Here is a 26722-nt window from a genome sequence, read left to right as displayed (position 1 = left end):
ACACGACACGGAATGTTTCGTGCGTCACGACACGGAATGTTTCGTGCGACACGACACGGAATGTTTCGTGCGACACGACACGGAATGTTTCGTGCGACACGATACGGAATGTTTCGTGCGTCACGACACGGAATGTTTCGTGCGACACGACACGGAATGTTTCGTGCGACACGACACGGAATGTTTCGTGTGACACGACACGGAATGTTTCGTGTGACATGACACGGAATGTTTCGTGTGACAAGACACGGAATGTTTCGTGTGACACGACACGGAATGTTTCGTGTGACACGACACGGAATGTTTCGTGCGTCACGACACGGAATGTTTCGTGCGACACAACACGGAATGTTTCGTGCGTCACGACACGGAATGTTTCGTGCGACACAACACGGAATGTTTCGTGCGTCACGACACGGAATGTTTCGTGCGACACAACACGGAATGTTTCGTGCGACACGACACGGAATGTTTCGTGCGACACGACACGGAATATTTCGTGCGTCACGACACGGAATGTTTCGTGCGTCACGACACGGAATGTTTCGTACGACACGACACGGAATGTTTCGTGCGTCACGACACGGAATGTTTCGTGCGACACGACACGGAATGTTTCGTGCGACACGACACGGAATGTTTCGTGCGACACGATACGGAATGTTTCGTGCGTCACGACACGGAATGTTTCGTGCGACACGATACGGAATGTTTCGTGCGACACGATACGGAATGTTTCGTGCGACACGACACGGAATGTTTCGTGCGACACGATACGGAATGTTTCGTGCGACACGACACGGAATGTTTCGTGCGTCACGACACGGAATGTTTCGTGCGACACGACACGGAATGTTTCGTGCGACACGACACGGAATGTTTCGTGCGTCACGACACGGAATGTTTCGTGCGACACGATACGGAATGTTTCGTGCGACACGACACGGAATGTTTCGTGCGTCACGACACGCAATGTTTCGTGCGTCACGACACGGAATGTTTCGTGCGTCACGACACGGAATGTTTCGTGCGTCACGACACGGAATGTTTCGTGCGTCACGACACGGAATGTTTCGTGCGACACGACACGGAATGAGGAACTCCTCTCTTTCATAACCTCTCTGTTTCTCAGGAAACGCTCCCTCAGCTTCTTTTTCTCGTGTTGTGGTTTTATTACGTGATCCAGTAAGCAGAACTCCCTCCTCCTTCTCTGCCTCCCTTCATCCTCCCTTCTTCCTCCCTTCTCCTTCTCTTCCTCCCTTCTTCCTCCCTTCATCCTCCCTTCTTCCTTCCTCCCTCCTCCTTCTCTGCCTCCCTTCATCCTCCCTTCTTCCTCCCTTCTTCATGTTAGGGAAAGATTTGCAGTTTACTTTCCTCACCCTCTGAAACTTTTCTGTTTGTCAGATAGAAACTGTTGAAAGTAATTAAAGGGTTAAAAGACCTGCAAGAAATCATTCATACACTTTATTATTATTTACAGTTTAAAAAAAATATTAATAACAAATATAAAATAAATATATTTACCTCCCTGTGTTTTTATACCCTTTATATTTAAAGTTCTTTATAGTAACCATATTTAATAAATGATTGATTCAGTCTGAAGTCATCATCTTTAACAACCTCCTCCTCCTCCTCCTCTTCCTCCTCTTCCTCCTCCTCCTCTTCCTCCTCCTCCTCCTCCTCCTCCTCCTCCTCCTCCTCTTCCTCCTCCTCCTCCTCCTCCTCCTCTTCCTCCTCCTCCTCCTCCTCCTGCAGTCTGACGGGTTCGTTGTGGTGATCGTCATCCTGGTCCTGCTGATCCTGGTCGCTCTGGCCCTCATGTGGTGGTTCTGGCCTCTGTGCTGCAAAGTGGTGAGTGTTTCTGCACACACACACACACACACACACACACACACACACACACACACACACATGATAGCAACATATTCTACTCTGGGCGACCGGGCCGATGATTCATGCTCTCTTTGTTTATGTGCAGAGAGAGAAACAGAGAGCTGATGTGTTAATGTTTAACTGTATGATCTACAAACTGAGAATAATATCTAATAATAACAATAATAATAATGATAGTAATAATATGTAATAATTATAATATTCAATAATAATATAATAGTGTTACTATTTAATAATAACAATGATAATTATAACATCTAATATTCATAATACTTAATACTAATACTACTAATAATAATAATAGTCATTCTGATATTTAATAATAACAATAATAAGAAGTTTATCTCTACTACTTCTAATAATAATATTAATAATATTAATAATATTAATAATAATGATATTTATTAACTTTTCAAGGATGAAGAATTGCTTTAAAAATAAGAAAGAAACTAAAAGACAATAAAAGGAAATTAAACAATTTTAGAAGAATAAAAATAAAAAAGGATAAAATAAAAACATCAGAAATAAGAAATATAAAATACAAAAATATACAATTATAAATTCCTGCCTAAAGAAGAATAAACCCTCTTTATTAAAACACACTCAGGTGATATCTCCTGTTAAAGCACATCGATGAATCCCTTCAGTTCAACACCTGAAGACAACAAGCTGCAGATCATCTCCTTTAAGGAGCTGGAGAAAATAAACAATGAGACATCCTCCTTCATTACTCCTGCTGAGGGAGGATCCTTCAGCTCTCGACTGATGGAGATCTCAGGACTCATCATGACTTATTGTTCATAAAATCAGACGCATGGAGATCACATGTTCCTCTCAGGTTTAAAGGTGACATATCACTCTTTTTTCATCAACATATATTGGTCTAAGAGGTCCCCAAAACATGTCTTTAAAGTTTATGCTCAAAAAAACTCTTTGAAATCAGATTTTGGTCTGCCTGAAAATCCCTCTTCTTCAGTCCTCCTCAGAACAGTCTGTTTTCTCTCTGACCACGCCCCCTCAGGAAGTGGATGTGCCTCGGCTGTCCAGCACGTTGATCTAATGTTTACATGTTGGCTGAATATACACGGCTGCTCAGAGATCGCGTTACTTCAACCCTCTGAATCTGATCCAGAATCTGATCCTGACGGAGAGGTGCCTGCAGCAGGACCTTTCTGAACCATTGGTCACAGATTTAGTGTTTCTTGTTGTTTTATTTATCAGTATGTCGACGTGTGTCTTGGTACACAGCTACCAACATGTAGCTATGTGGCTATGCTAACTAGCGCTAGCACTTAGCCATGATAAATAAAAATCATCCACTAGATCTTCAAATCTGCAGACGTGGGGAGTAAAACCGACCTCTACCAGAAAGGCAGCGGGACCTATCTGAAGGATTGGTCACAGATTCTGTGTTACTTGTTGTTTTATTTGTCAGTATGTAGACGTGTGTCTTGGTACACAGCTACAGCTACAGCTACAGCTATGAACATATAGCTATGTGGCTATGCTAACTAGCGCTAGCACTTTTCCATGAAAACTAAAAATCATCCACTAGATCTTCAAATCTGCAGACGTGGGGAGTCAAAGCGACCTTTGTGTTTATTAAGACAGCCTACAACTAGCATGCCTCCCTCCTAAGCTCCTTGTTAGCACACATGTGTGCAGGGAATGAAAAACGGAGGAGGGGTTGAGTTGTATTTTATACAGTCTATGGGCTGAACAAGCTCCGAGCTCTGACTTCCTGTTACAGACCGGATGGCGTTGTGACGTAACAAAAACACGGAAGTCTGAAACGGCTGGTTTCAGCACACATTTACAGAAAGGTGGAGAAATCAGAACAGGGGCAGAATGGAGTCTTTTCATTCTCGGGGGGTTTGTAGACAGGGACACAGATTTCAGGTAAAGAACCATTAAAAAGTCCATTTTGCATGATATGTCACCTTTAAACTCAGAGAGAGAATCCTGCAGAATCTGAACCTGGTTTAACATCACATTTAATCTGAGGGAGCAGGTCAGGACTAAAGATGGAGATCAACAGAAACCCTTCAAACTACCAGACACATAAAAACAGAGAGAATGTTAAATCTGAATATTAAAGGAGGAGTACGTAGATTACATCCACTGAATGTTTGTTTATCTGAGAACACTGAAGTAGAAACCATCTTTACACCGTGAGGTTAAACCCTTGTTCTATCGCTCGCTCTGAGGGGAAGTGGTGTCATGCAGGACTCCACCTCCACCTCACCTCGGTCACAAGCGTTGGCTTAGCAACACCACAGAAGAAGAACCTCAAACAGGAAGTGGAGAACCCACATCCTGAGTGTAATGGCTGAGAGGAGAGCTGAGGTCACCCTCTGTGAGCAGAGGAGGAGGACAAACTGAGGGACAGCTTGTGTGAAAGTTACTAAAGTCTGTGTTTGATGAGGACTAACTTTAGTCCTACCTGGGGACCAGAGGGATTATTAATAATCCCAGAGAGAGCTCACGGTTTAATCTCAGCTGACTCACGCTGCAGATTAAAATACTTACTGTGGTTTTTAGTCAACACAGACTCTTCTGTTCCTAATCCTGGCAGAGATTCTTTCAGCTGCACTTTGTTTCTCAGCTTTTCTTCTTCTCTTCCTCTTTTCATGCTTTTTATTTCCTTCAGTGAACGCCAGCGTCCGTCTGTCACCGAGGGGAGGCGGAGTCTGAGTCTTAGCTCAGAGTTAATGCCCTCCATGAGGCGTGAGGGAGGACGATCCTTCTGCACACTGACGGCCTCTGATTGGTGCAGGAGGTTCATGAGAGCAGGTTGTGACTCTGCAGAAACCTCTCCTGAGGAATGATAAAGATAACCTCAGTCCATCTGCCTCCTTCAGGCTGCAGATCTGAGTCCTCAGTTTAAAGTTGGTGCATCAGCTTTAATGATGTTAATGATGGTGATGATGGTGATGATGTCACGGTGCAGAGAGCTGCAGGAGAACAAAGCATGGCCAGCTTCAAAATGAGACCTCAACACTGGAGGTCTCCTCTCCTCAGAGACAAACACACCTGATGGCGTCTGAAAGCTAACCGCGTTAAGTAACTGCAGAAGAAGAAGAGAACATTAGAGTCTCTGTGTAGACGTGTAGAGGTGTGAGATTTAGAGAACACTGTGAGTCAGCTGTTAACAGCAGAGACGCTCAGGTGGCGGCTGGCGGCTGAGTGTCAGGTCTCCATGAACGCTTTTTAAAGAGGATCAATACTCGACTGCTGCTGACAACGACAGGAAGGTTGAAGACTTTAAACGGGACATTTTAACCTTTAGATACGAAGTCAACAGACTGGTGGGGATTGTTAGAACGCTATGTTAGCAGAGCAGCAACATCAGAGCCGTCTGAGCGTGTTTCTGCTGCCGGACTGATTCTGACCCGGTTGTGTTCCCGGCTGACACCTGAGACCGTGTTCACATGTTCATTTATTTCTATCAGTCAGAAGGAAGAGAACAGAAAACTGGACTCTGAGAGTCTGAAGTAAGTTCCTGTTCAGTTCTCTTGTTGCAGCAGAAACCCGATCAGTAGTCGTAAATCAGACTTTATTTATAAAGCACTTTTCATACAATGACATTTTAACACAAAGTGCTGAACATAAAAACAACTTAGAATAGAATACATTAAGAAAAAGATCCAACCCCAAACCCCCAAACCCAGCCCACAATCCTAAGGTGAAGAACAGAATATGAAACAATAATAATAAAAACAATGAAAATAAAATAATATAAAATAAATGAAGAATAAAAAAGAAGTTTCTGAATGAACTGAGGAAACTCTCTCATGATCTCTTCATGAGGAAACACTGGAGGTAAAATAAGATGTTAAAACTCAACACAGGAAGTTAAAGATAAGATATTCTTTATTTGTCCGCTGGGGGAAATTATTTTGTTACAGCAGCTTACAACACGGGACAGAGGAATACAACAATGTACTAACATAGTTATAAAATATAATAACAGTAAAAATAGAATAAAATAAAATAAAATAAAATAAAATAAAATAAAGTAAAAATAAAATAAAATGAAATAAAATAAAATAAAGTAAAAATAAAATAAAATAAAATGAAATGAAATGAAATAAAATAAAATAAAATAAAATTTAATTAAATTTAATTAAAAAAAATAAAGTAAAAAAAAATAGAATAAAATAAAATAGAATAAAAAAATAGAATAAAATAAAATAGAATAAAAAAAATAGAATAAAATAAAATAAAATAAGGCAACTAAACTCACCAAAATAAAATACATTTCTAAGATAATAAAACACTAAAATATTAAACCATTAAAATAAAATAAGATGCTATACTAAAAATGAATAAATGAGTACTTAAATAAATAAAGTAGAATAAAAGTGACTAAAATTGAAAAAGAAAATAAATAAATAAATAAATAAAATTCTTAAGAATAAAAATAAAACTCAGTTAAAGGTGAGACTAAAAAGACTGAATGTCCACTGAGATTATTTGTATGAGCCTGATTGTTTAACATGTTCCCTTATTCAGTACCGTCAGTTATTTGCATTTTGTTTATGTGGAAATGATAATTTAGTGGAACAACAATCATCATGTTTGATGAAAGAAAACTATTCTTTTACTTTATTATCAATAATTCCTCGTGAACATTTACAAAGATGGATCACAGACCGCTCCTCGCCCCGCTCCATTAGGATTAGATGCCAGTGATTATCAAATAGTGTTCTGGCTTGAAATGCACATCACTAGTCTGTATCACAGGAGACGAGGTTTAAGTGTTCAGCTACAGAAACCTCCTCTAATGAAGCATGAAGTGTGAGCTGCACAGTGTTGGATGTTAACCGTGTTAGATCTGTTGTTTCTGTGATTTACATCCTGCAGGATTAAAAAGAGGAACTGATATGAGAGCATGCAGCGTGCACTTTAAAAAACAACATCATGAATAATCAAACACATGATTAACCGTCGTTCATGGTTCAGACTTTAAGTCACTTAAACACTTCTGTATTTCAGAGCCAGTGTTCCAGCTGTGTCTCTGTCATCAGCTGGTTCATGTTTACTCTCTGTTAAAGCTCACTCAGTAACTTTCAAACAGCTGACCCTGTGTGTGTGACTCACACAGAGCTGCAGGTGGAAACACTGTAGACAGACTCTATGAGCCGGTGGAGAGGAGCTCTGAGGTGATCTCAGACTTTTTAAAGAGACACAGGGGAGGTCTTGATGTGATGGACAGAGCTGCATGAGTTAGCATGTCATGGCTGCATGTTTCCTGCAGACAGAGCCTGTGCAGATCTGTAAAGGATGCATGGTGCAGACCTGGTCAGGTGACGGCGGTCTGCAGAGGAGAGGATGTGTTTGTTAGAGAGTATTGATCCGGGTGCTGAGAGGAGGTCAGGTCATGAGGAGGCAGAGTGGATGAATCAGAGAGCAGAGTGAAGCTGTGTTTGTGTGATCGGGGTGTTTGAGGTTACACTCAGGCGTCTCTGTGACAGCTCCGTGGTCCCTGACGGTTTTTTAAATCCATTGTTTAACTTTTTCTTTAGTGAAATTTTGAACTCGTCACTCCCTCCCTCCTCCCTCCCTCCCTCCCTGCTCCCTCCCTCCCTCCCTCCTCCCTCCCTACCTCCTCCCTCCCTCCCTCCCTCCTCCCTCCCTACCTCCTCCCTCCCTCCTCCCTCCTCCCTCCCTCCCTCCCTCCCTCCTCCCTCCCTCCTCCTCCCTCCCTCCTCCCTCCTCCCTCCCTCCCTCCCTCCTCCCTCCTCCCTCCCTCCTCCCTCCTCCTTCCCTCCTCCCTCCCTCCTCCCCTCCTCCTCCCTCCTCCTCCCTCCCTCCCTCCTCCTCCCTCCCTCCCTCCTCCCTCCTCCTCCCTCCTCCCTCCTCCCTCCTCCTCCCTCCCTCCTCCTCCTCCCTCCTCCTCCCTCCTCCCTCCTCCCTCCTCCCTCCTCCCTCCTCCTCCCTCCTCCCTCCCTCCTCCTCCCTCCTCCCTCCTCCCTCCCTCCTCCTCCCTCCTCCCTCCCTCCTCCTCCCTCCTCCCTCCTCCTCCTCCTCCCTCCTCCCTCCCTCCCTCCCTCCTCCTCCTCCCTCCCTCCCTCCTCCCTCCTCCCTCCCTCCTCCCTCCCTCCTCCCTCCTCCCTCCTCCTCCTCCCTCCTCCTCCTCCTCCTCCCTCCTCCTCCTCCCTCCCTCCTCCCTCCTCCTCCTCCCTCCTCCCTCCTCCCTCCTCCCTCCCTCCTCCCTCTCTCCTCCCTCCTCCCTCTCTCCTCCCTCCCTCCCTCTCTCCTCCCTCCCTCTCTCCTCCCTCCCTCCTCTCTCCCTCCCTCTCTCCTCCCTCCCCCCTCCCCCCTCCCTACCTCCCTCTCCCTCCCTCCCTCCCGCCCTCCTCCCTCCCTCTCTCCTCCCCCCCTCCTCCCTCCCTCCTCCCTCCCTCTCTCCCTCCCTCCTCCCTCCTCCCTCGCTCCAGCGTTTACAAAAATCCACAACAGATTCTGGTTGGGGGCGATGAGCGCGGGGCCACAGATGGTGCTCTCTGCTCTTTTTCTGTCTCTGCTTTTTTACTCTGAGATCTGATGAAGGCAAATTTACCCTCCAACACCCGCTCCCCCCCGCTCCCCCCCGCTCCCCCTGCACCGCCCCTTAAATGATAGACGTCACCTGGCTTTGTGGACCTGAAGGGAGCCCGTCCAGGATGAGATGGAAGCATATTTTGGAAAACCAACAAAGGCATTAAAATGTAAACCCCCTGCAGCATGTCTGGCTGCGGACGTGTTTGTCTTGGTGGAGAGAGCTGCTGTTGCCTTCCATCCAGGGACGAGGCACAAGAGGAGGGCCATGTGTGGCTTGTTAATATTTAAACCCCCAGTCTGCCAGGTTTCAGCAGCCGGGATGAGGCCATGCACACACACTCTCACACACAGAGAGAGACACACACATTCACACACTCTCACACACTCTCACACACTTATCCAACCTCATTCCCACAATCCTCTCTCTCCCTCCTCTCTCTCTCTCTCTCTCTCTCTCTCTCTCTGTCTCTCTCTCTCTCTCTCTCTCTCTCGCTCTCTCGCTCTCTCTCTCTCTCACTCACAGAGGTCACTCAGGCTGTGTCTGTCTCTTTGTTTATGATGAGGAAATGAAACATCAGGAGGTCATGAAGTTAAACTCTGGCTGTGTTATAAAAAGGAGGATTCGTCTGTGAAACATGAGAGAGTTAATAATCCTTGATAATCTTGAATAATTGAATAAAGTAAGAATCATTTTGTTGATTTTAAATATTGTTAAAGTCGTCTGAGATCTGAGGATTGAGAGCTGAAGATGCTGCTCGAGTTACATCTCAGTTTATCCTGAGGACAAATGTTCCCCGGCTCGTCTGGAGGAACTTTTTGGACGTTTTTCAGACTCAGTTTGTTTTTTAAGTTTTTGATAATCTCTGAATATTTCAGGCTGAAGTCGTCAGCGTCGCTCTAGGATGATGAACTCTCAGTTAACATTTTGTGTTAGGTGCAGAACGTCTCCTCTTTCACAGGACGGACATTAAAGACCCGGACACGTCACAGAGCTGACAGGAAGTCAGTCAGTCTGGAAACATGCTGCACAGATTTCAAACAGAGAGCATGCAGGGATTTTAAAAACATCTTAAATATGTTTGTTTGGATCAAAACATGCAGCTCAGCTTTTACAGGGACTCTGATTTTGCACATTTGCACGGACGTTTCAGAGAACGTACGATCAAAACTGATCCTCAAACGTGTGAACCTTGATTTGAGTTGAAATCAGAGGATGCAGGATTAGAAGTGCATTTTAAAATCACACCACTAGTGCATGTAAATAATCCATCACACTGCTAAACTGGACGATACCAAGAAACCAGCATGCTCTCTCTCTCTCGTCTGTTTGGCCCTAAGAACAGTAAACATGACATATATGAAGAGATCAAGTCATTATTGAAGTTCATAATCAGCCTCTATATCATGTCATAAACTCCTCTGAGGTCAGATTTATTTAAAGTCTGACAGAAGTGAGTTTGAGGAAAGATGACCTGGATCAGAATCAGCACAGGATCACACACGTCTCTCTCCTCTGTTCCCTTCAGGGTCAGATCTTTCAGACGTTAGCTTTCACTCTTCTTCTTCTTCTTCTTCTTAATTGTCTCTGGTTTCTTTTCTCCATCAAACATTTGAACACACATGATCTTTAAACATCCAGACATCCTACCTGCGTCTGATCCGTCACGTTAACCCTCCTGTACAGACGGATCTCAGAGCCTCTGATTGGCCGGCGTGTGTCCGGGCGTCTCCGGGTGTCAGGCGGGTGAACATCCTGTGGTTTAGTTTTTAATCACCCTGCCGTGCGTCCGCTCGTCACATCTGTCCGTCAGGTGTCTGGGAAGCAGAGAGCGTCATTTGTTTAATGCTTTATTTATCCCACAATATGTCCTCAAATCTGCTGCTTAATGACTTCATGAGGGGAGATAATCCAGGGAACGTAAGGTGTGTCTGAAATGATGTTAATCAGCGTATGGAGAGGCTAACGGAGGACCTTTCTGGATTTGCTTGCAGCCAGTTTTGTGTCAGAGAGCGATTAATTAACCCTAATTGATTATTTTTCATTATTGTAATGACGACAGTATGTGCAGAGAGCGAGGGGATCTCTGCGCTTCACACCGAGCCAAGCAGCTGTTAGGATCTATGATATGCATTAATTACATTCTATCCTGCAAACCAATTTACTAAATGTAGAAGCAGAGGGGGACTGAGGAGGACAAAGAGCTGCAGACACGCTGCTGCAGGACTCTGACTCTGCACGAGTCACAGGCCGAGCACCGACCTCTGTGAGAGCTCAGGAGTCAAACTCATGTTACTCTACCTGAGTCTGCAGGTTCATCTCACCTGAGTCTGCAGGTTCGTCTCACCTGAGTCTGCAGGTTCATCTCACCTGAGTCTGCAGGTTCATCTCACCTGAGTCTGCAGGTTCATCTCACCTGAGTCTGCAGGTTCATCTCACCTGAGTCTGCAGGTTCATCTCACCTGAGTCTGCAGGTTCATCTCACCTGAGTCTGCAGGTTCATCTCACCTGAGTCTGCAGGTTCATCTCACCTGAGTCTGCAGGTTCATCTCACCTGAGTCTGCAGGTCCGTCTCACCTGAGTCTGCAGGTTCATCTCACCAGAGGAGAACTCTCTGTAAAATCAGAGGGATGGACTGGTCCTCTCCTCCGTGCTCCGTCTCTCTGATGGACAGAGCGTCAGTCTTCAGCTGTCCTGCAGTGGAGAGTTGGACCTCAGTCTGTGAAGCGTCTGACTGACACCTGACAAATGTCTCTGTCAGGCCGTGCTTGGCTCTGCACATCTGAGAGCCCCGCTGGAGGCATCTTGTCTTTGAGCGGGATCACATTGTGGACAACCTGCTCCTCAGGTGTCATGTCATCGCTGTCGTCATGAAGGACGCCGGCGGGCTGGTCACTCTGCCGAGGGAGAGGTGTGCTGCGTGTGTGTGTGTGTGTGTTTTAATACCTCCGTGTGTGTGTGTGTGTGTGTGTGTGTGTGCAGTCACTCATCTTCCTCTCAGACGTGTCTTGGAGCTGAGCCCGAGCCTCCTCCTCTGCATCTCATTGGAGCTAATTAACTCCTCAGGACTTTATGATTGGGGGGATTGCTCGGGAGCACTGAACCCCATCCAATTAATTAAGAGCTAAACGGGCAGCGGCGCTCGCCCCAAAGACTCCCCTGTCAACAAGTTGATTTTCAGCTTTTCTTTATTTTGCACGGGGGGCCCCTGATGTTGGTTTACAAGCAGAATCCTTGTAATCAGCAGTCAGCGGGGCGATGGGGGGCATGTTGCAGTTACAAAGCAGCCTGGCAGCAGCAGCAGCAGCAGCAGCGTCTCCGCCGTGCCTCACGCTCAGGGATGTCTCTGTTTGACTCACTCACCTGTCACGAATCACCTCCGTCAGCCTCCCCACGCACACACACACACACTGTGGATCTCAGTGTGTGTCTCTATGTGTGTGTTCTCCCTGATGGACTTTGTGCTGACACTTTGTTACTTTTTCTGTTTATCCAGGTCATCAAAGACCCGCCGCCACCTCCTCCACCTTCCCGTCCTCCACCACCTGTGAGTACACCACGCTGCTGTCACTACACCTGCATACTGAGATCAGACCAGGGAAGTGTTTGTGTCATTAAAGCTCTGAGGAGGAAATTAAAGCCTCTGCATGATAACAGAGAGAACACAGTTTAATAAAGGCTGTAACTGACTCTGCAGGGTACCTTAATACAGACTTTATACTGTTTGAAGAACCTCTCAAGGTCCCTTAATAAACACTACGTGTGCATTTATCTGTCATCAGTACCTTCAAACAAAAACCTTTGATTACATTTAAACAAAGAAAGCATTTAAAGAAGGGTACCTCGAGACAGACTGCATCATATCTTAGAAAAAAGAGACAGTGTCAGGACAGTAAGAAAACCAGCTGTAATGTTGTGTGAAGGATTCATAAAAACAGACCTGTAAGAGTTAAAGAAAGTACCACATAGGGTACCTAAAGACGGATTATACCATGTCTTATATATTAAGTTAAACAACAAATGTTAGGGTAACTTCATCAGTTAAATGAGGAGTGAATACAGGGTACCTGAAAACACACCTCAGGATGTGTATGGGTTAGAAAACTGTTAAGAACAGCGATAAGTTAACTTTAAAGGTACATGAACACAGACTTGTTAGACTTATTACATTTGAGAAAACTTTTTTAAAAAAGGAAAGGGTACCTTAAGACAGCTGGACACATTTCTGAGATGTGCTGATTTTATTTTCCTGTAATGACGAAGAGATTATGCAACACAAATAAAAGGTCATAAAAACAACCAATCAGCTTTAACGCTGCGCAGAGGGACCGGGAGAGACTCTGAGACTCTGAGACTCTGAGTCTGTGAGTCTCAGAGTCTCAGAGTCTCAGAGTCTCAGGGTCTCAGAGTCTCAGAGTCTCAGGGTCTCAGAGTCTCAGAGTCTCAGAGTCTTAGAGTCTCAGAGTCAGTGAGTCTCTGAGTCTCTGAGTCTCAGAGTCTGAGTCTCAGAGTCTGTGAGTCTCAGAGTCTCAGAATCTCAGAGTCTCAGAGTCTCAGAGTCTGTGAGTCTCAGAGTCTGTGAGTCTCAGAGTCTGTGAGTCTCAGAGTCTGTGAGTCTCAGAGTCTGTGAGTCTCTGAGTCTCAGAGTCTGTGAGTCTCAGAGTCTGTGAGTCTCAGAGTCTGTGAGTCTCAGAGTCTGTGAGTCTCTGAGTCTCAGAGTCTCAGGGTCTCAGAGTCTGTGAGTCGTAGAAATCACAGAGTCTCAGAGTCTGTTAGTCTCTGAGTCTCAGAGTCTCTCCCGGTCCCTCTCCGTGGCGTTAAAGCTGATTGGTTGTTTTTCTGACCTTTTCTTTGTGTTGCATAATCTCTTCGTCATTACAGGAAAATAAAATCAGCACATCTCAGAAATGTGACTCATGTATCTGTCATCACAATATGCACCAACAGGTTTTGGTCTTTAATAAGCTCTGGGTTTAAAACGCTCCTTCTGTGAGTCCGGGTTTATCAGCTCCGACGCGCTGAAGGGAAAAACATCAGAGTTTATTTCAGGCGCAGGAAACCTCGCCGCTCAGAGCGCCGCCTGAGAACACGTCTCCCTGTATGAACCTCGCCGCTCAGAGCGCCGCCTGAGAACACGTCTCCCTGTATGAACCTCGCCGCTCAGCGGTCTCCTCCTGCAGAGGTCCTGAGCTGTAGGTTCAGTCTGACTCTAACTCCACATCTTCTCTCTGTGTCTCTGTCTTTGAAGGAACCGGAGGAGCTGCCCAAGAAGAAGTGGCCGACTGTGGACGCCTCGTACTACGGAGGGCGAGGAGCCGGAGGGATCAAACGTATGGAGGTCAGAACCTGAGTCTCATCCTGGCGTGCTGCGTTCAGGAGCTCAAACACTTCAGTTTCTGACACACTATAAGACATCAGTGTCTTACAGTGTGTCAGAAACATGTCAGCCTGAGATCTTCACTGAGTCCTCTGTGTCATGCATCAGAGACCGTGTGAGGGGTGTCTGCAAACCTCCTGCAGGACAGAGTTTAAAACATCCTGCTGAATGATTCTTAAAGTCCAAACTGAGACATCTTGAGCGTGCATCATGAAGCTAACTTAGTTCACACACAGAGGGATCCTAACATTTCAGAACCCAGAGAACACAGAGAACACAGAGAACCCAGAGAATACAGAGAACCCAGAGAACACAGAGAACCCAGAGAACACAGAGAACCCAGAGAACACAGAGAACACAGAGAACACAGAGAACCCAGAGAACACAGAGAACCCAGAGAACACAGAGAACACAGAGCATGCAGGGTGTGTGTTTGAATGTTTGGAGCGGTGTGCATGCTCCTCCTGCAGACGACGATGTCTGAAAAGGGTGTGATGAAATATTTCTCTCCTTTTTAAACTTCTGGACCTGATCCAGATCCAGGTCTGTGGAGTCCTTGAAGGAGCAGGCTGTGATGCATCATGTCAGCTGTGCAGGGTTAAACCAGGTTCCCACAGAGAGGTTATAGAGTGACATCAGAGGGAAGTGGGGCACGCTTTAGAGAACCTGCTGACACTCCTGTTTTCTCTGGAGCTACAAGTTAGTGGATGAAGAAGAGGAGGAGGAGGAGGAGGAGGAGGAGGAGGATGGAGTGATGGACGGATGGACAGACCCGAGCCACTGTCCTCGTCAGTCCTCTGATGCCTCTGACATGACAGGCCCTGCCATCTCGTCCTTGGCCGTCCGGCTCCTGATTGGATCAAGTCGTTGCAGAGATGAAGGATTGAGTGCTGCTGTCAGCTCCACGTCTCCACCTCACCCACCTCTCCCCCCTCCTCCCCCGACTCCCAAACCTTGGCAGCGTCTCTCTGATCCGCCTCCTCCGAGGGGACTCCAGGTTTGAAGGCGAGCTCGCTCCTCTTCCTCCCCCTTCGCTGTTTGTTGTCTCCCCCCTCCTCCTCCCCCTGCTCCTCCTCCCCCTGCTCCTCCTCAGCCCCGAGGACATGCACGGCTCTGTTGGGATTTCCCAGCATCCTCTGGGAGGTCCCATCTCTTGACTTTGTCCCCCCCTGAGTGATGGAGAGGCGTGAGGCCCCGGTTTCCCGTGGCTCTCTTCTTCCTGCAGCAGGTTGATTCCCGTCGACACTTCAGAAGCTTGGAGCCTCTCGTTAGATCGACCCGCTCTCTCCTCTGCGGCGCCGTGTGAGACGTCACGCTGAGAGGAAACCACCTCCACCTCCGACGCTTTGCTGCTGCCAATATTTCAAACACACACCAAGTGACATCGTTATTTTTTATTCATGGCGGCCCTCTCTCTCTCTCTCTCTCTCTCCCTCTCTCTCTCTCTCTCTCTCTCTCTCTCTCTCCCTCTCTCTCTCTCTCTCTCTCTCTCTCTCTCTCTCTCTCTCCTCGTGATGAAGCGATGGATGCAGAGATGATTCTGAAAAGATGTTCTGTATTGTCACGGCTTAACCTACAACCAGAAACCTGTGTCTCTAATTAATCACCTCAATCTGCTCACATGACGACCACTCTTTATCTGCTCCTGCAACAGATGAGAGGAATTCAATTAAAGAGCAGGAGCAGCTCACACACACACACACACACACACACACACACACACACACACACACACACACACACACACACACACAGGTTCAGAGTCTGATGTTCTCTGTGGAACATGAAGACGTTCAGTGGACTGAGTGTGATGCAGTCAGAGCAGAGTGGAGGTGTTAAAGGTCTTCTGCTCTGTGTTGGTTCACCTGTTCAGGTACGCTGGGGTGAGAAGGGCTCGACGGAGGAGGGAGCCCGGCTGGAGAAAGCCAAGAACGCCGTGGTGTCCATGCCGGAGGAGTCTGAGGAGCCCATGATCAACCGCTCCAAGCCCAAGTCCGCCCCGTCTTACCACCGTAACCAGAATAAGTGGTACACCCCCATCAAGGTGAGAGCGCCCCTCCTCTGATCACATGATGTCATCACCTTGATTCAGCAAAGGGTTAAAAAAGGATCTTCAAGAAATGAGGAGGATCTAAATGTTAAAGATTATTGTAGAGCTGAAGTTAGTACTTAACATCTTAAAGCAGCAGCGACTCACAGCAGGAACTAAGAACCTTTAGAGTCCCAGGATGTAGATTCCTCCCTGAGAGAGTCCGTGTTTAGAGGGTTTCAGAAGTTCAGGACTTCAGGGGTGGACCTCGCAGTCCTGAACATTTACAATCTGTCTTTAGACCTCTGGGAAAATGTAGAAAAATGGTTCCTTAAAAGAAGTTCCTGTTCCTGTTCCTAAAAGTTCCTGGTACTCTGAGTGAACATGCAGCTCGAGACAGCATGACTAAAAACCGTCTCTCCTCTGGATCAGGGTCGTCTGGACGCTTTCTGGGCTCTGCTGCATCGACAGTACGACCGAGTGTCCCTCATGAGACCGAACTCTGAAGACAAGGTAGGTCCCTAAAACCCCTTCCTGTCTTCATGTCCCTGATACACACACACTCACAGGAACCCTGATACACACACACACACACTCACAGGTACCCTGATACACACACACACCACAGGTACCCTGATACACACACACACACACTCACAGGTACCCTGATACACACACACTCACACTCACAGGTACCCTGATACACACACTCACAGGTACCCTGATACACACACACACTCACAGGTACCCTGATACACACACACACACACACTCACAGGTACCCTGACACACACACCACAGGTACCCTGACACACACTCTCACACACAATGATGGGTACCCTAACAAACACACACACACAAACACACACACACACACACATGATGTAGGGACTGGTTCAGTGAGCTGTGATGTAGGGACTCTGCAGAGACCTGGTTCAGTGAGATGTAGGGACTCTGCAGAGACCTGGTTCAGTAAGAACTGATGTAGAGACTCTGCAGAGACCTGGTTCAGTGACCTGTGATGTAGGGACTCTGCAAAGACCTGGTTCAGTGAGCTGTAGAGACTCTGCAGAGACCTGGTTCAGTGAGATGTAGGGACTCTGCAGAGACCTGGTTCAGTGAGATGTAGAGACTCTGCAGAGACCTGGTTCAGTGAGCTGTAGAGACTCTGCAGAGACCTGGTTCAGTGAGCTGTAGAGACTCTGCAGAGACCTGGTTCAGTGAGATGTAGAGACTCTGCAGAGACCTGGTTCAGTGAGCTGTAGGGACTCTGCAGAGACCTGGTTCAGTGAGATGTAGGGACTCTGCAGAGACCTGGTTCAGTGAGATGTAGGGACTCTGCAGAGACCTGGTTCAGTAAGAACTGATGTAGAGACTCTGCAGAGACCTGGTTCAGTGACCTGTGATGTAGGGACTCTGCAAAGACCTGGTTCAGTGAGCTGTAGAGACTCTGCAGAGACCTGGTTCAGTGAGATGTAGGGACTCTGCAGAGACCTGGTTCAGTGAGATGTAGAGACTCTGCAGAGACCTGGTTCATTGAGCTGTAGAGTCTCTGCAGAGACCTGGTTCAGTGAGCTGTAGAGACTCTGCAGAGACCTGGTTCAGTGAGCTGTAGAGACTCTGCAGAGACCTGGTTCAGTGAGATGTAGAGACTCTGCAGAGACCTGGTTCAGTGAGATGTAGAGACTCTGCAGAGACCTGGTTCAGTGAGATGTAGAGACTCTGCAGAGACCTGGTTCAGTGAGCTGTAGAGACTCTGCAGAGACCTGGTTCAGTGAGATGTAGAGACTCTGCAGAGACCTGGTTCAGTGAGCTGTAGAGACTCTGCAGAGACCTGGTTCAGTGAGATGTAGGGACTCTGCAGAGACCTGGTTCAGTAAGAACTGATGTAGAGACTCTGCAGAGACCTGGTTCAGTGAGATGTAGAGACTCTGCAGAGACCTGGTTCAGTGAGCTGTAGAGACTCTGCAGAGACCTGGTTCAGTGAGATGTAGAGACTCTGCAGAGACCTGGTTCAGTGAGATGTAGAGACTCTGCAGAGACCTGGTTCAGTGAGATGTAGAGACTCTGCAGAGACCTGATTCAGTGAGCTGTAGAGACTCTGCAGAGACGGACCCAGGAAGTCCATCAGGGTTTGTTTTTAGCAGCTGAAACTTGCAGCCTGCAGGGAGTGAGTCAGGTCTGTTGTGAGTTCCTGGTTTTCAGGTTATTAATAGTGGTCTCTGTTAGTCAGCCCGGTCTAACGGAGCCTCTCTCCTCAGAGTGACTCCGTCAGAGTATTTCGGTCTGCTGTAGAGTCTTTGAGTCACCGCGGTCTCAGCTGCGAGCTCGTGTTGTCGTACATCTGTGCACAGGAAGCTGCTGGCATCATTGTGTTGTTGTTACCTAACTGTGCAGCTGCAGAGCCTCTCCAGGAAGCATGACAGGGACGCCCGTATATGGTCACGCTCTGGACCATCGTCAACCTCTGATGAAACTAATCGTCTCCACAAAGCGGCGCTCTGAAACCCAACGCCCTAGAGGAGCACACCGCTCTCTAACCGACACCTAACCAGAGTTCAGCAGATGTTTCCACATGTTCTCTGCTTCAGTGGATCCAGTGGATCCAGCAGACCACGGCGCCCGCTCTGACTCTCAGACCGGCTTCATGGTAGATATTAGTGCATCTGCAGAGTGAATCCTGCTCCTGATCACTTCCTCCTCTCCTCGGTCTGAGAGCAGGATCATGAGAGTCTGAGAGCAGGATCATGAGAGTCTGAGAGCAGGATCATGAGAGTCTGAGAGCAGGATCATGAGAGTCTGAGAGCAGGATCATGAGAGTCTGAGAGCAGGATCATGAGAGTCTGAGAGCAGGATCATGAGAGTCTGGTTCCAGGCTGCACACGTCTCCTCTGCTGCTCTCCTAACATGGAAAACACCGAGCTGCAGGCCAGCTGTGAGCCTGCCAGGTGCTCCTCTCTGCGCCTGATGAGGAGCAGCATGAAGGAAACATCATCACAGAATTATCTGACCTCTGACCTCTGACCTCTGACCTCTGACCCCAGGTCTAAATATCTACAGAGTGTAGAGAGGTGTTAGAGAGAGAGAGAGCTTCATGAGGAAAATGAAGATGATGTTAAACACACACAGCTGTGACATCACTCTCAGACCTTCAATCAAACTTTATTTACAAAGCACTTTTCATACAATGACACTGTGACAGAGTTCTGTATATAAATAATAAAAGGAGAAATAAAATAAAATAAACACAAAAATACAAAAAAAAAAAGAAGAACCAAAAATCAATATACAATATTAAAAACATGAAATATAAAACATGATAATACATTTAAAAATATAAAAATAAGATATAATAACATTTAAAGTAAAATGTAAATAAAATAAAATAATATTAAGTTGAAGAAAATTAAATACATTAAATAAAAATGACTTAAATATAATGAATTGAAGAAACGCTGTCATCTTAATGATGCAGCTGATCCCGGGTACACTGATGCAGGTTTTATGGTACCTAAACACACCTGTGTCAGGGTACTCTATCAGGTGTGTTTAGGTACCTTTAAGAGTCTTTACAGGGTACTCTTTCAGGTGTGTTTAGGTACCTTTAAGAGTCTTAACAGGGTACTCTTTCAGGTGTGTTTAGGTACCTTTAAGAGTCTTTACAGGGTACTCTTTCAGGTGTGTTTAGGTACCTTTAAGAGTCTTAACAGGGTACTCTTTCAGGTGTGTTTAGGTACCTTTAAGAGTCTTAACAGGGTACTCTTTCAGGTGTGTTTAGGTACCTTTAAGAGTCTTTACAGGGTACTCTTTCAGGTGTGTTTAGGTACCTTTAAGAGTCTTTACAGGGTACTCTTTCAGGTGTGTTTAGGTACCTTTAAGAGTCTTTACAGGGTACTCTTTCAGGTGTGTTTAGGTACCTTTAAGAGTCTTTACAGGGTACTCTTTAGGGTGTGTTTAGGTACCTTTTAAGAGTCTTTACAGGGTACTCTTTCAGGTGTGTTTAGGTACCTTTAAGAGTCTTTACAGGGTTTCATTTAACATCTTCACTAATGTTCCCTTCAGTATCTGTCTCTGTACACGCTCTGAGTGTGTTTCACAGTGCCTCTGTGTTGAGGTACCTCAGTTTCATGTTAATAGCTACAAGCTTCCCTTCAGTGTCCACGTGACACTGTCACGTTCTTGTTCTGGTACCTGTTAGTCTGAACAACGTCCGTCTTTGAGAACCCTCTCATGCAGAGACGGTCACTCTTGAGTCCCAGAGACTGAATGAACTGTGTGTTGGTGTATTCTTCCTCTCTCACGGTGAGTGTGTTGTTGTCATGAAGGGGGAAGTGGAGTCAGTGAGAGCGGCTGTTGTTCACCTTCAGCCTCCCTCAGCCTCAGAGTTATTTCAGGCTGAACGGATCAACTTGATGGATCAAAGCTAGAGGAGTCTGAACTGTCCGGTGGGAGGTGAGGTGTAGATGGCAGAGCGGGCAGCGGTGGCTCAGAGAAGAGAGAGGAGGGAGGAGGGAGGGAGGGAGGGAGGAGGGAGGGAGGGCAGCGGTCTTTGATGGCGGACAGGAAACCTCCAGGGTCATGAATTTTTCAGCGAGCTTCATCCGCGGGGTTACAAGGACTCGTACAGGTGTAAGGAAGCAGGTTGTCACAGACATCTGTTCAGCATGGGGACCCTGGTGTCCATACTCCCTCCCTCCATCCTTTCCTCTCTTTCCTCCCTCTCCAGGCAGCCTCCCCTCCTCCCCTCCTCCCTCCTCCCTCCCTTGGTGCCGCCGCCCCGAGCAGAGCTGCTGGATTGTCAGCAGATGCAGAAGAGAGACAGAGAGACAGAAAATGAGAGTGAAACAGTTTTTTTTGTGGTCTCACATTTAGCGCCCGAGGGCCTCCAACACCAAAGGTAGAGCGGGGGTGGACACAGCTGCGGCGCCGAACTCGCCCCGGGCACAAATAAAGAGATCTGATGTGGTTTGACTGTGTTGTGGGTGAGAGCGGGAAGCCGGGGAGGCACTTCAGAGCCAACTTAGCACAGCAACATCTGCCGCCAAGTTTTCCCGGGATCGGCTGGGGACAGCAGGTAGAGGAAGGTGGCGAGGGGGGAAGGGGGGGGGCGACAGCGGCGGCCTTATTCTGGAGCGCGCTCAGACTCTCTTTGAAGAGGCGGGGACGTGCAGCAGCTCTTGTTTTCTCATTGGTCGCCCCCTGACTTCACACTCCAGGTATTGTTTCCTGAAAGCAGCTGTCCACTGAGTGTCCAGACGAGGTGTGAGATGAATGATGCATCACGGCGTCCTCCTACTCGCTCTCCTCTGAGTCTGCTCCTCGGCGAGGGGCGGGGGGGCGAGTGGGCTGAGAGCTGCTGTGTGAGGTTAATGGTTTTATCACATGGACCTTTACGCTGCTGAAGCATATTTCACTTTAATAAGACGTGTCTCTGTCACAGATCGGAGGAGGACTCCTCCTCTTCACTCTTTATTTGTCCCAGACGACGTTAGGTATCCATCCCTGAGGAGGAGAACATGGACGCCGGGTGGTTCCTCTCACATCCTGGTCTTTGCTCAAGTCCTGATCCATCTCAAACATCTGCAAACATCCAAAACAAAACAAACCTTTCCACGTCTGTGGGACAGGAGAGGAAGACATCAGGCCTTTAGAGCGTCCTCCTTCGAGTCCATGACTCACATCAGAGAGGACACTGAGGTGGATCATGTTAGGTCTGCACATCTGATTGTTTGTCATGGAATACAGAGGGATGCAGGAGCGTCAGCACGGCATGCTGGGATACTAACTGAGTCTCTAAATCAATAATAATAATAATAATAATGCATTTTATTTATAGGTGCCTTTCTTGATACTCAAGGTCACCTTACATCATTAAAACAAACAGAGTTTAAATAACAAACAGGAAGTGAAGGGACAGAGGAGTTGTGGTCAGATGGAGTCAGAGCGGCTGGAGGCTCTGGTCCCCATGGTAACAAGGCGAGCAGGGGGGACAGTGAGGATTTGAAGGTGAGGAGAAGTATTTTGTAGTTGATCCGGTCTGTGATGGGGAGCCAGTGGAGCTGCTGCAGGATGGGTGTGATGTGGTGGATGGAGGCGGTGTGTGTGATGATACAGGCGGCTGAGTTTGAACCAGTTGTAGTTTATGGAGGGTTTTGTGGGGGAGGGCAAACAGAAGGGAGTTGCAATAGTCCAAACGGGAGGTGACGAGACTGCGATGGATCATTGGAATATAAATGGACACATGGATGTAGTGGATGAATCCTTACACCCCGACTCTAAAGTCTGTCCCCTGAAAGTTAAACCAGTGTTCCTCTGTAACGTCAGGAGGGGCTGAGACCTGAGCTTGACTCCAGGTGTTCAGTCTCTTTCAGGTGATCATTCCTTCACCGTGTATCTCTCATGATCGTCTCTCATGTTTCATGTTTGAGTTCATTCAGAGCTCAGCGGGCGTTGCATGGACAGAGAGCCTGAAAGAGGAGAAGGTCGTCTGCAGGAGGTTTAAATGTGAGACCTGAGACCCACGTTAGCTTTAAGAAGAGTCCATTCAGAGTCTGATGCATCTCTCTGGTAGAACACACCTGAGCTCTCACCTCCGTGTCTCCTCCTCCTCTCTCCTCCTCTCGTCCTCTCGTCCTCTCGGTGCCTCGGCTGCAACACCATCTTAATTTAACAGTTGTCCCTCACGTCGTAAAGCTGCAGAGGGAGCGTCTCATTAAACGTCTGAGAGCAGAGGGACGGAGAGAGAGATGTAGAAAGAAGAGGGGACACGGCTGGCATACGCTGAGGGCAGAGGTGACAGGCTGCTGCTGCTGTGGCCTAACAGGGCTCAACATGCAGAGCTGTCCGTGGAGGTCACAGGAATACATGGAGGAGGAGGCTGACTGTGTGCAGGAGGAGACTGACTGTGCAGGAGGAGACTGACTGACTGCAGGAGGAGACTGACTGCAGGAGGAGACTGACTGACTGCAGGAGGAGACTGACTGTGTGCAGGAGGAGACTGACTGTGCAGGAGGAGACTGACTGTGTGCAGGAGGAGACTGACTGCAGGAGGAGACTGACTGACTGCAGGAGGAGACTGACTGCAGGAGGAGACTGACTGCAGGAGGAGACTGACTGTGTGCAGGAGGAGGCTGACTGACTGCAGGAGGAGACTGACTGTGTGCAGGAGGAGACTGACTGACTGCAGGAGGAGACTGACTGTGCAGGAGGAGACTGACTGTGTGCAGGAGGAGACTGACTGCAGGAGGAGACTGACTGCAGGAGGAGACTGACTGACTGCAGGAGGAGACTGACTGTGTGCAGGAGGAGACTGACTGCAGGAGGAGACTGACTGACTGCAGGAGGAGACTGACTGCAGGAGGAGACTGACTGCAGGAGGAGACTGACTGTGTGCAGGAGGAGGCTGACTGACTGCAGGAGGAGACTGACTGCAGGAGGAGACTGACTGTGTGCAGGAGGAGACTGACTGTGTGCAGGAGGAGACTGACTGACTGCAGGAGGAGACTGACTGTGCAGGAGGAGACTGACTGTGTGCAGGAGGAGACTGACTGCAGGAGGAGACTGACTGTGTGCAGGAGGAGACTGACTGCAGGAGGAGACTGACTGTTTGCAGGAGGAGACTGACTGCAGGAGGAGACTGACTGTTTGCAGGAGGAGGAGACAGAGACACAGACTCAGTGACACACTCACAGTGGAGACGTTGAAGTGTCTGACTTGCATTAGCATGTAGCTCTTTAGCAGCAGTCCGTCAGCAGTAATTAGCGCAGTGATTTAGAGACATGAGTATAATTAGTGTAAACAAACAGGACTGTCTGGGAGTGGGTTGGCAGCCCGGCTCTGGCCTCTACTCTCAGATTTACATCCTGACTCCGGGTCACAGTTTGTCGGAGACGCTCTGCAGCTCAAGTTTCTCTCTGAGTTTCTCTCAATAGCAGATGGTGGAAGGAAAAAATGTTTTCACTGTGTTTATCATCTCCAGAAAAGTCACAGAGACAAGCTTTGATTAGTAGCAGAGGAGGATTCTGGGAAATGCAGTCTTTCAGCAGCAGTGAACACGTGTCCTTCACAGTCCCAGCTCAGAGGCTTCCCTCTGGCTTCCTTCAGCGGTATGAACCTGAAACAGGAACTGATGTTCTTGTGATGTTCTTGTAATTAACGGGTCTTCAGTTTGCTGAAATAACAACATCATGATGCAGATTAGTCCAAAGTCCAAAGTCCAGCTTTGTCAGGTCTGTCCTCAAGAGGAGAAGAAAACTACGTCTACAATGTTTGTTTGTTGAATGGAGGTGGGATCCATCACTTCTGATGCTGCGTTCAGGGAAGTCAGGAAATCTAAGCGCTGATTGTCTTTAGTGACACAGCATCAAGCAGATTAGTGTCTCAGTGTAAATGTTTGATGTAGAACAGATTGTTAGCTGCTCTTCATGCAGATATCTGTTTATAGAGAGACAGAAATCCTCCTCACATTAACGACCATGAGAGCCATCATCACGCTGGACTGTGTTCCTCCTGCTGCTGCTCTCCATACAGACTGTTCCTCCTGCTGCTGCTCTCCATACTGACTGTTCCTCCTGCTGCTGCTCTCCATACAGACTGTTCCTCCTGCTGACACCTGAGTGAGGATCCTACATGTATGTAGAAGGTGTAAACAGAGTTAAATGGACCCTAACCATCAGGATCAGCATCATGCACCGGGCGAGCTAGCTCGTTAGCCACGGTTAGCAACCCACAAGTCGAGCGTGTTGTTGTTGTTGTTATACGTCATCAAGCGGCGCCTGTAAACGTCTCATGCTGCATTCATGCAGGCTCGGAATAGCTAAAGCCTACCGAACAAACATCGGTTATAAAAACCCGATACCAATAATTCCCGATGTTACATTTCTAAGTAAATATCAGCCGAAAATATCGCCTAGCAGTAATCTGTATCTGTCATGGGTGGTTCAGGTGGTGCAGGTGGTGCAGGTGTAACAGGTGGTGCAGGTGTTAAAGGTCATGCAGATGCTAAGGGTAGTGCAGCTGTTGAAGGTGGTGCAGGTGTTACAGGTGGTGCAGGCGTTACAGGTGGTGCAGGTGGTGCAGGTGCTAAAGGTCATGCAGCTGTTACAGGTGTTAAAGTTCGTGCAGGTGTTACAGGTGCTTCAGGTGCTGCAGGTGTTACAGGTGGTGCAGTTGTTGCAGGTGGTGCAGGTGTAGCAGGTGTTACAGGTGCAGGTTGTGCAGGTGTTACAGGTGGTGCAGGTGTTACAGGTGGTGCAGGTGTATCAGTATGTGGGAGTGTGATGGTTTGACCCTTGGAGACAGTCCAGTTTGAAGTGGACTCCTCCCTGAAAGATGAGAGTCTGGTTTCGTGCGTCCTGAGAGACACGGTGACCAGTTTGGACCAGCTGGAGATGACATGTGCTCCGTGTGTTGCAGTGCATTGTGGGTAGGAGAGATGCAGCAGAGGATCTGACGGCGTGCTGAGCCGTTAAAGCCGTTAAGCAGACTGTTTCTCCTCCTCGTACATACATTCAGCAGCCTCTCTCTCTCTCTCTCTCTCTCTCTGCAGCCTCTCTCTCTCTCTCTCTCTCTCTCTCTCTCTCTCTCTCTCTCTCTCTCTCTCTCTATCTCTCTCTCTCTCTCTCTCTCTCTCTCTCTCTCTCTCTGCAGCCTCTCTCTCTCTCTGCAGCGCTCCTCTCTGATCTCTGGATGTAAAGAGGAGCAAACATTTGCCGGGTATTGTTAGAAAAAGGCGTAAACAGATGCACACACACTCATCCTTTCACGCTTCCTGTTTGTTGCTCTTATCTCGTCGCATTACAACGCCACGCTGAATATGGTGAGAACATCTTTCCCGAAGCTAATAAAAGCCGTCAAACTGCATTGTTCAGTGTTAGAAGAAAGGAGAGCCAAACCATGACACATCCTTTAAGGTTTCAGCGCACAGAAGGCCCACGTTCCTGTCCTCCACACAGCCGCTCAGAGGAATAATTTTATACCTAAGCGTCTGATAAAACAATATGCTAATGTGGGAATAATGTATGCCTGCAGAGAGGGAGACAGAGTAAACACAGGGTAATGCACACATGTTGACATCAGTCAGGACGCTCACAGGCAGCACGCTGATAAACGCTCAAACTAATGTAACACTTCATCTCACCGTCAACGCTTTAATGGAAAGTAAACAACCTGGCAAACCACGCCGGGTCCAAACCAAGCTCCAGATCACAGAGCATGAGATTTACTAATTAACACGGCTAATTGGAATTACAGCGCAGCGTCACAAATAATGAAGCGTCAGGAGGGGAGACGGGAGGATCCGGATCGACCCAGAATAAAGCTCAGAGTGACACGGAGACGTAGCTCCACGTTTAAACCCTGAAGAGTGATCGTCACCAAGAGGAGGAGGAGGAGGAGGAGGAGGAGGAGGAGGAGGAGGAGGAGGAGGACGGCTCGGCTCTGTATTTACTGAGAGAGCTGCAGAGGAGGAGACGGAGAGTTTAACATCTGAACACAGAGATCATCTCTCCTCACGTCCTCTCTGATAACTCACACAGCTCTACATATCACTGCAGAGTCCAGGGTCGACGTTTCACCAAGAGAAGACGCTGCTGTCAGGACATCAAACATAAACACACATAATACATGATGCATTAAAGCATGCAGAGAACCTGTTCTTCATCATGTGTTTAACCCTCCTGTTAGCTTGTGGGTCACATTGACCTTTTTTTAAAGTCTATTGTAGGAAATATATTCCAAACCAGCATCAAAATCTGGGCAGCATGTGACAGAAGAGGAGTTAATTTATCAACATCACTTCATAAAAATAAAAAAATTCAACATTTAAAATAAAAGAAACAAAAATCTCTGTCATGTTAAACTATTGTATTTATATTTAGAG

General features: G+C 47.5%; 1 protein-coding gene across 1 annotated transcript in view; it reads left to right on the top strand.

Moving 5' to 3' along the window:
• The window catches only part of LOC117808572 (anthrax toxin receptor 2-like), a 47797-nt gene extending 21595 nt beyond the window's left edge, over nt 1-26202 (top strand). Inside the window, exons 9-15 of the mRNA XM_034678291.1 lie at nt 1133-1185; nt 1756-1851; nt 11934-11984; nt 13686-13775; nt 15688-15858; nt 16276-16356; nt 26095-26202. Of these exons, the coding sequence (XP_034534182.1) occupies nt 1133-1185; nt 1756-1851; nt 11934-11984; nt 13686-13775; nt 15688-15858; nt 16276-16356; nt 26095-26184 (632 nt within the window). The 3' untranslated portion in view covers nt 26185-26202. The remainder of the gene's footprint in view (nt 1-1132; nt 1186-1755; nt 1852-11933; nt 11985-13685; nt 13776-15687; nt 15859-16275; nt 16357-26094) is intronic.
• The last annotated feature ends 520 nt before the right edge of the window (nt 26203-26722 follow it).

This window comes from Notolabrus celidotus, unplaced genomic scaffold, assembly GCF_009762535.1.
Source record: "Notolabrus celidotus isolate fNotCel1 unplaced genomic scaffold, fNotCel1.pri scaffold_125_arrow_ctg1, whole genome shotgun sequence".
Lineage (NCBI taxonomy): Eukaryota > Metazoa > Chordata > Actinopteri > Labriformes > Labridae > Notolabrus > Notolabrus celidotus.
The sequence above is the reverse complement of the archived record's forward strand: the minus strand, read 5'-3'. Positions and strand labels throughout refer to the sequence as shown.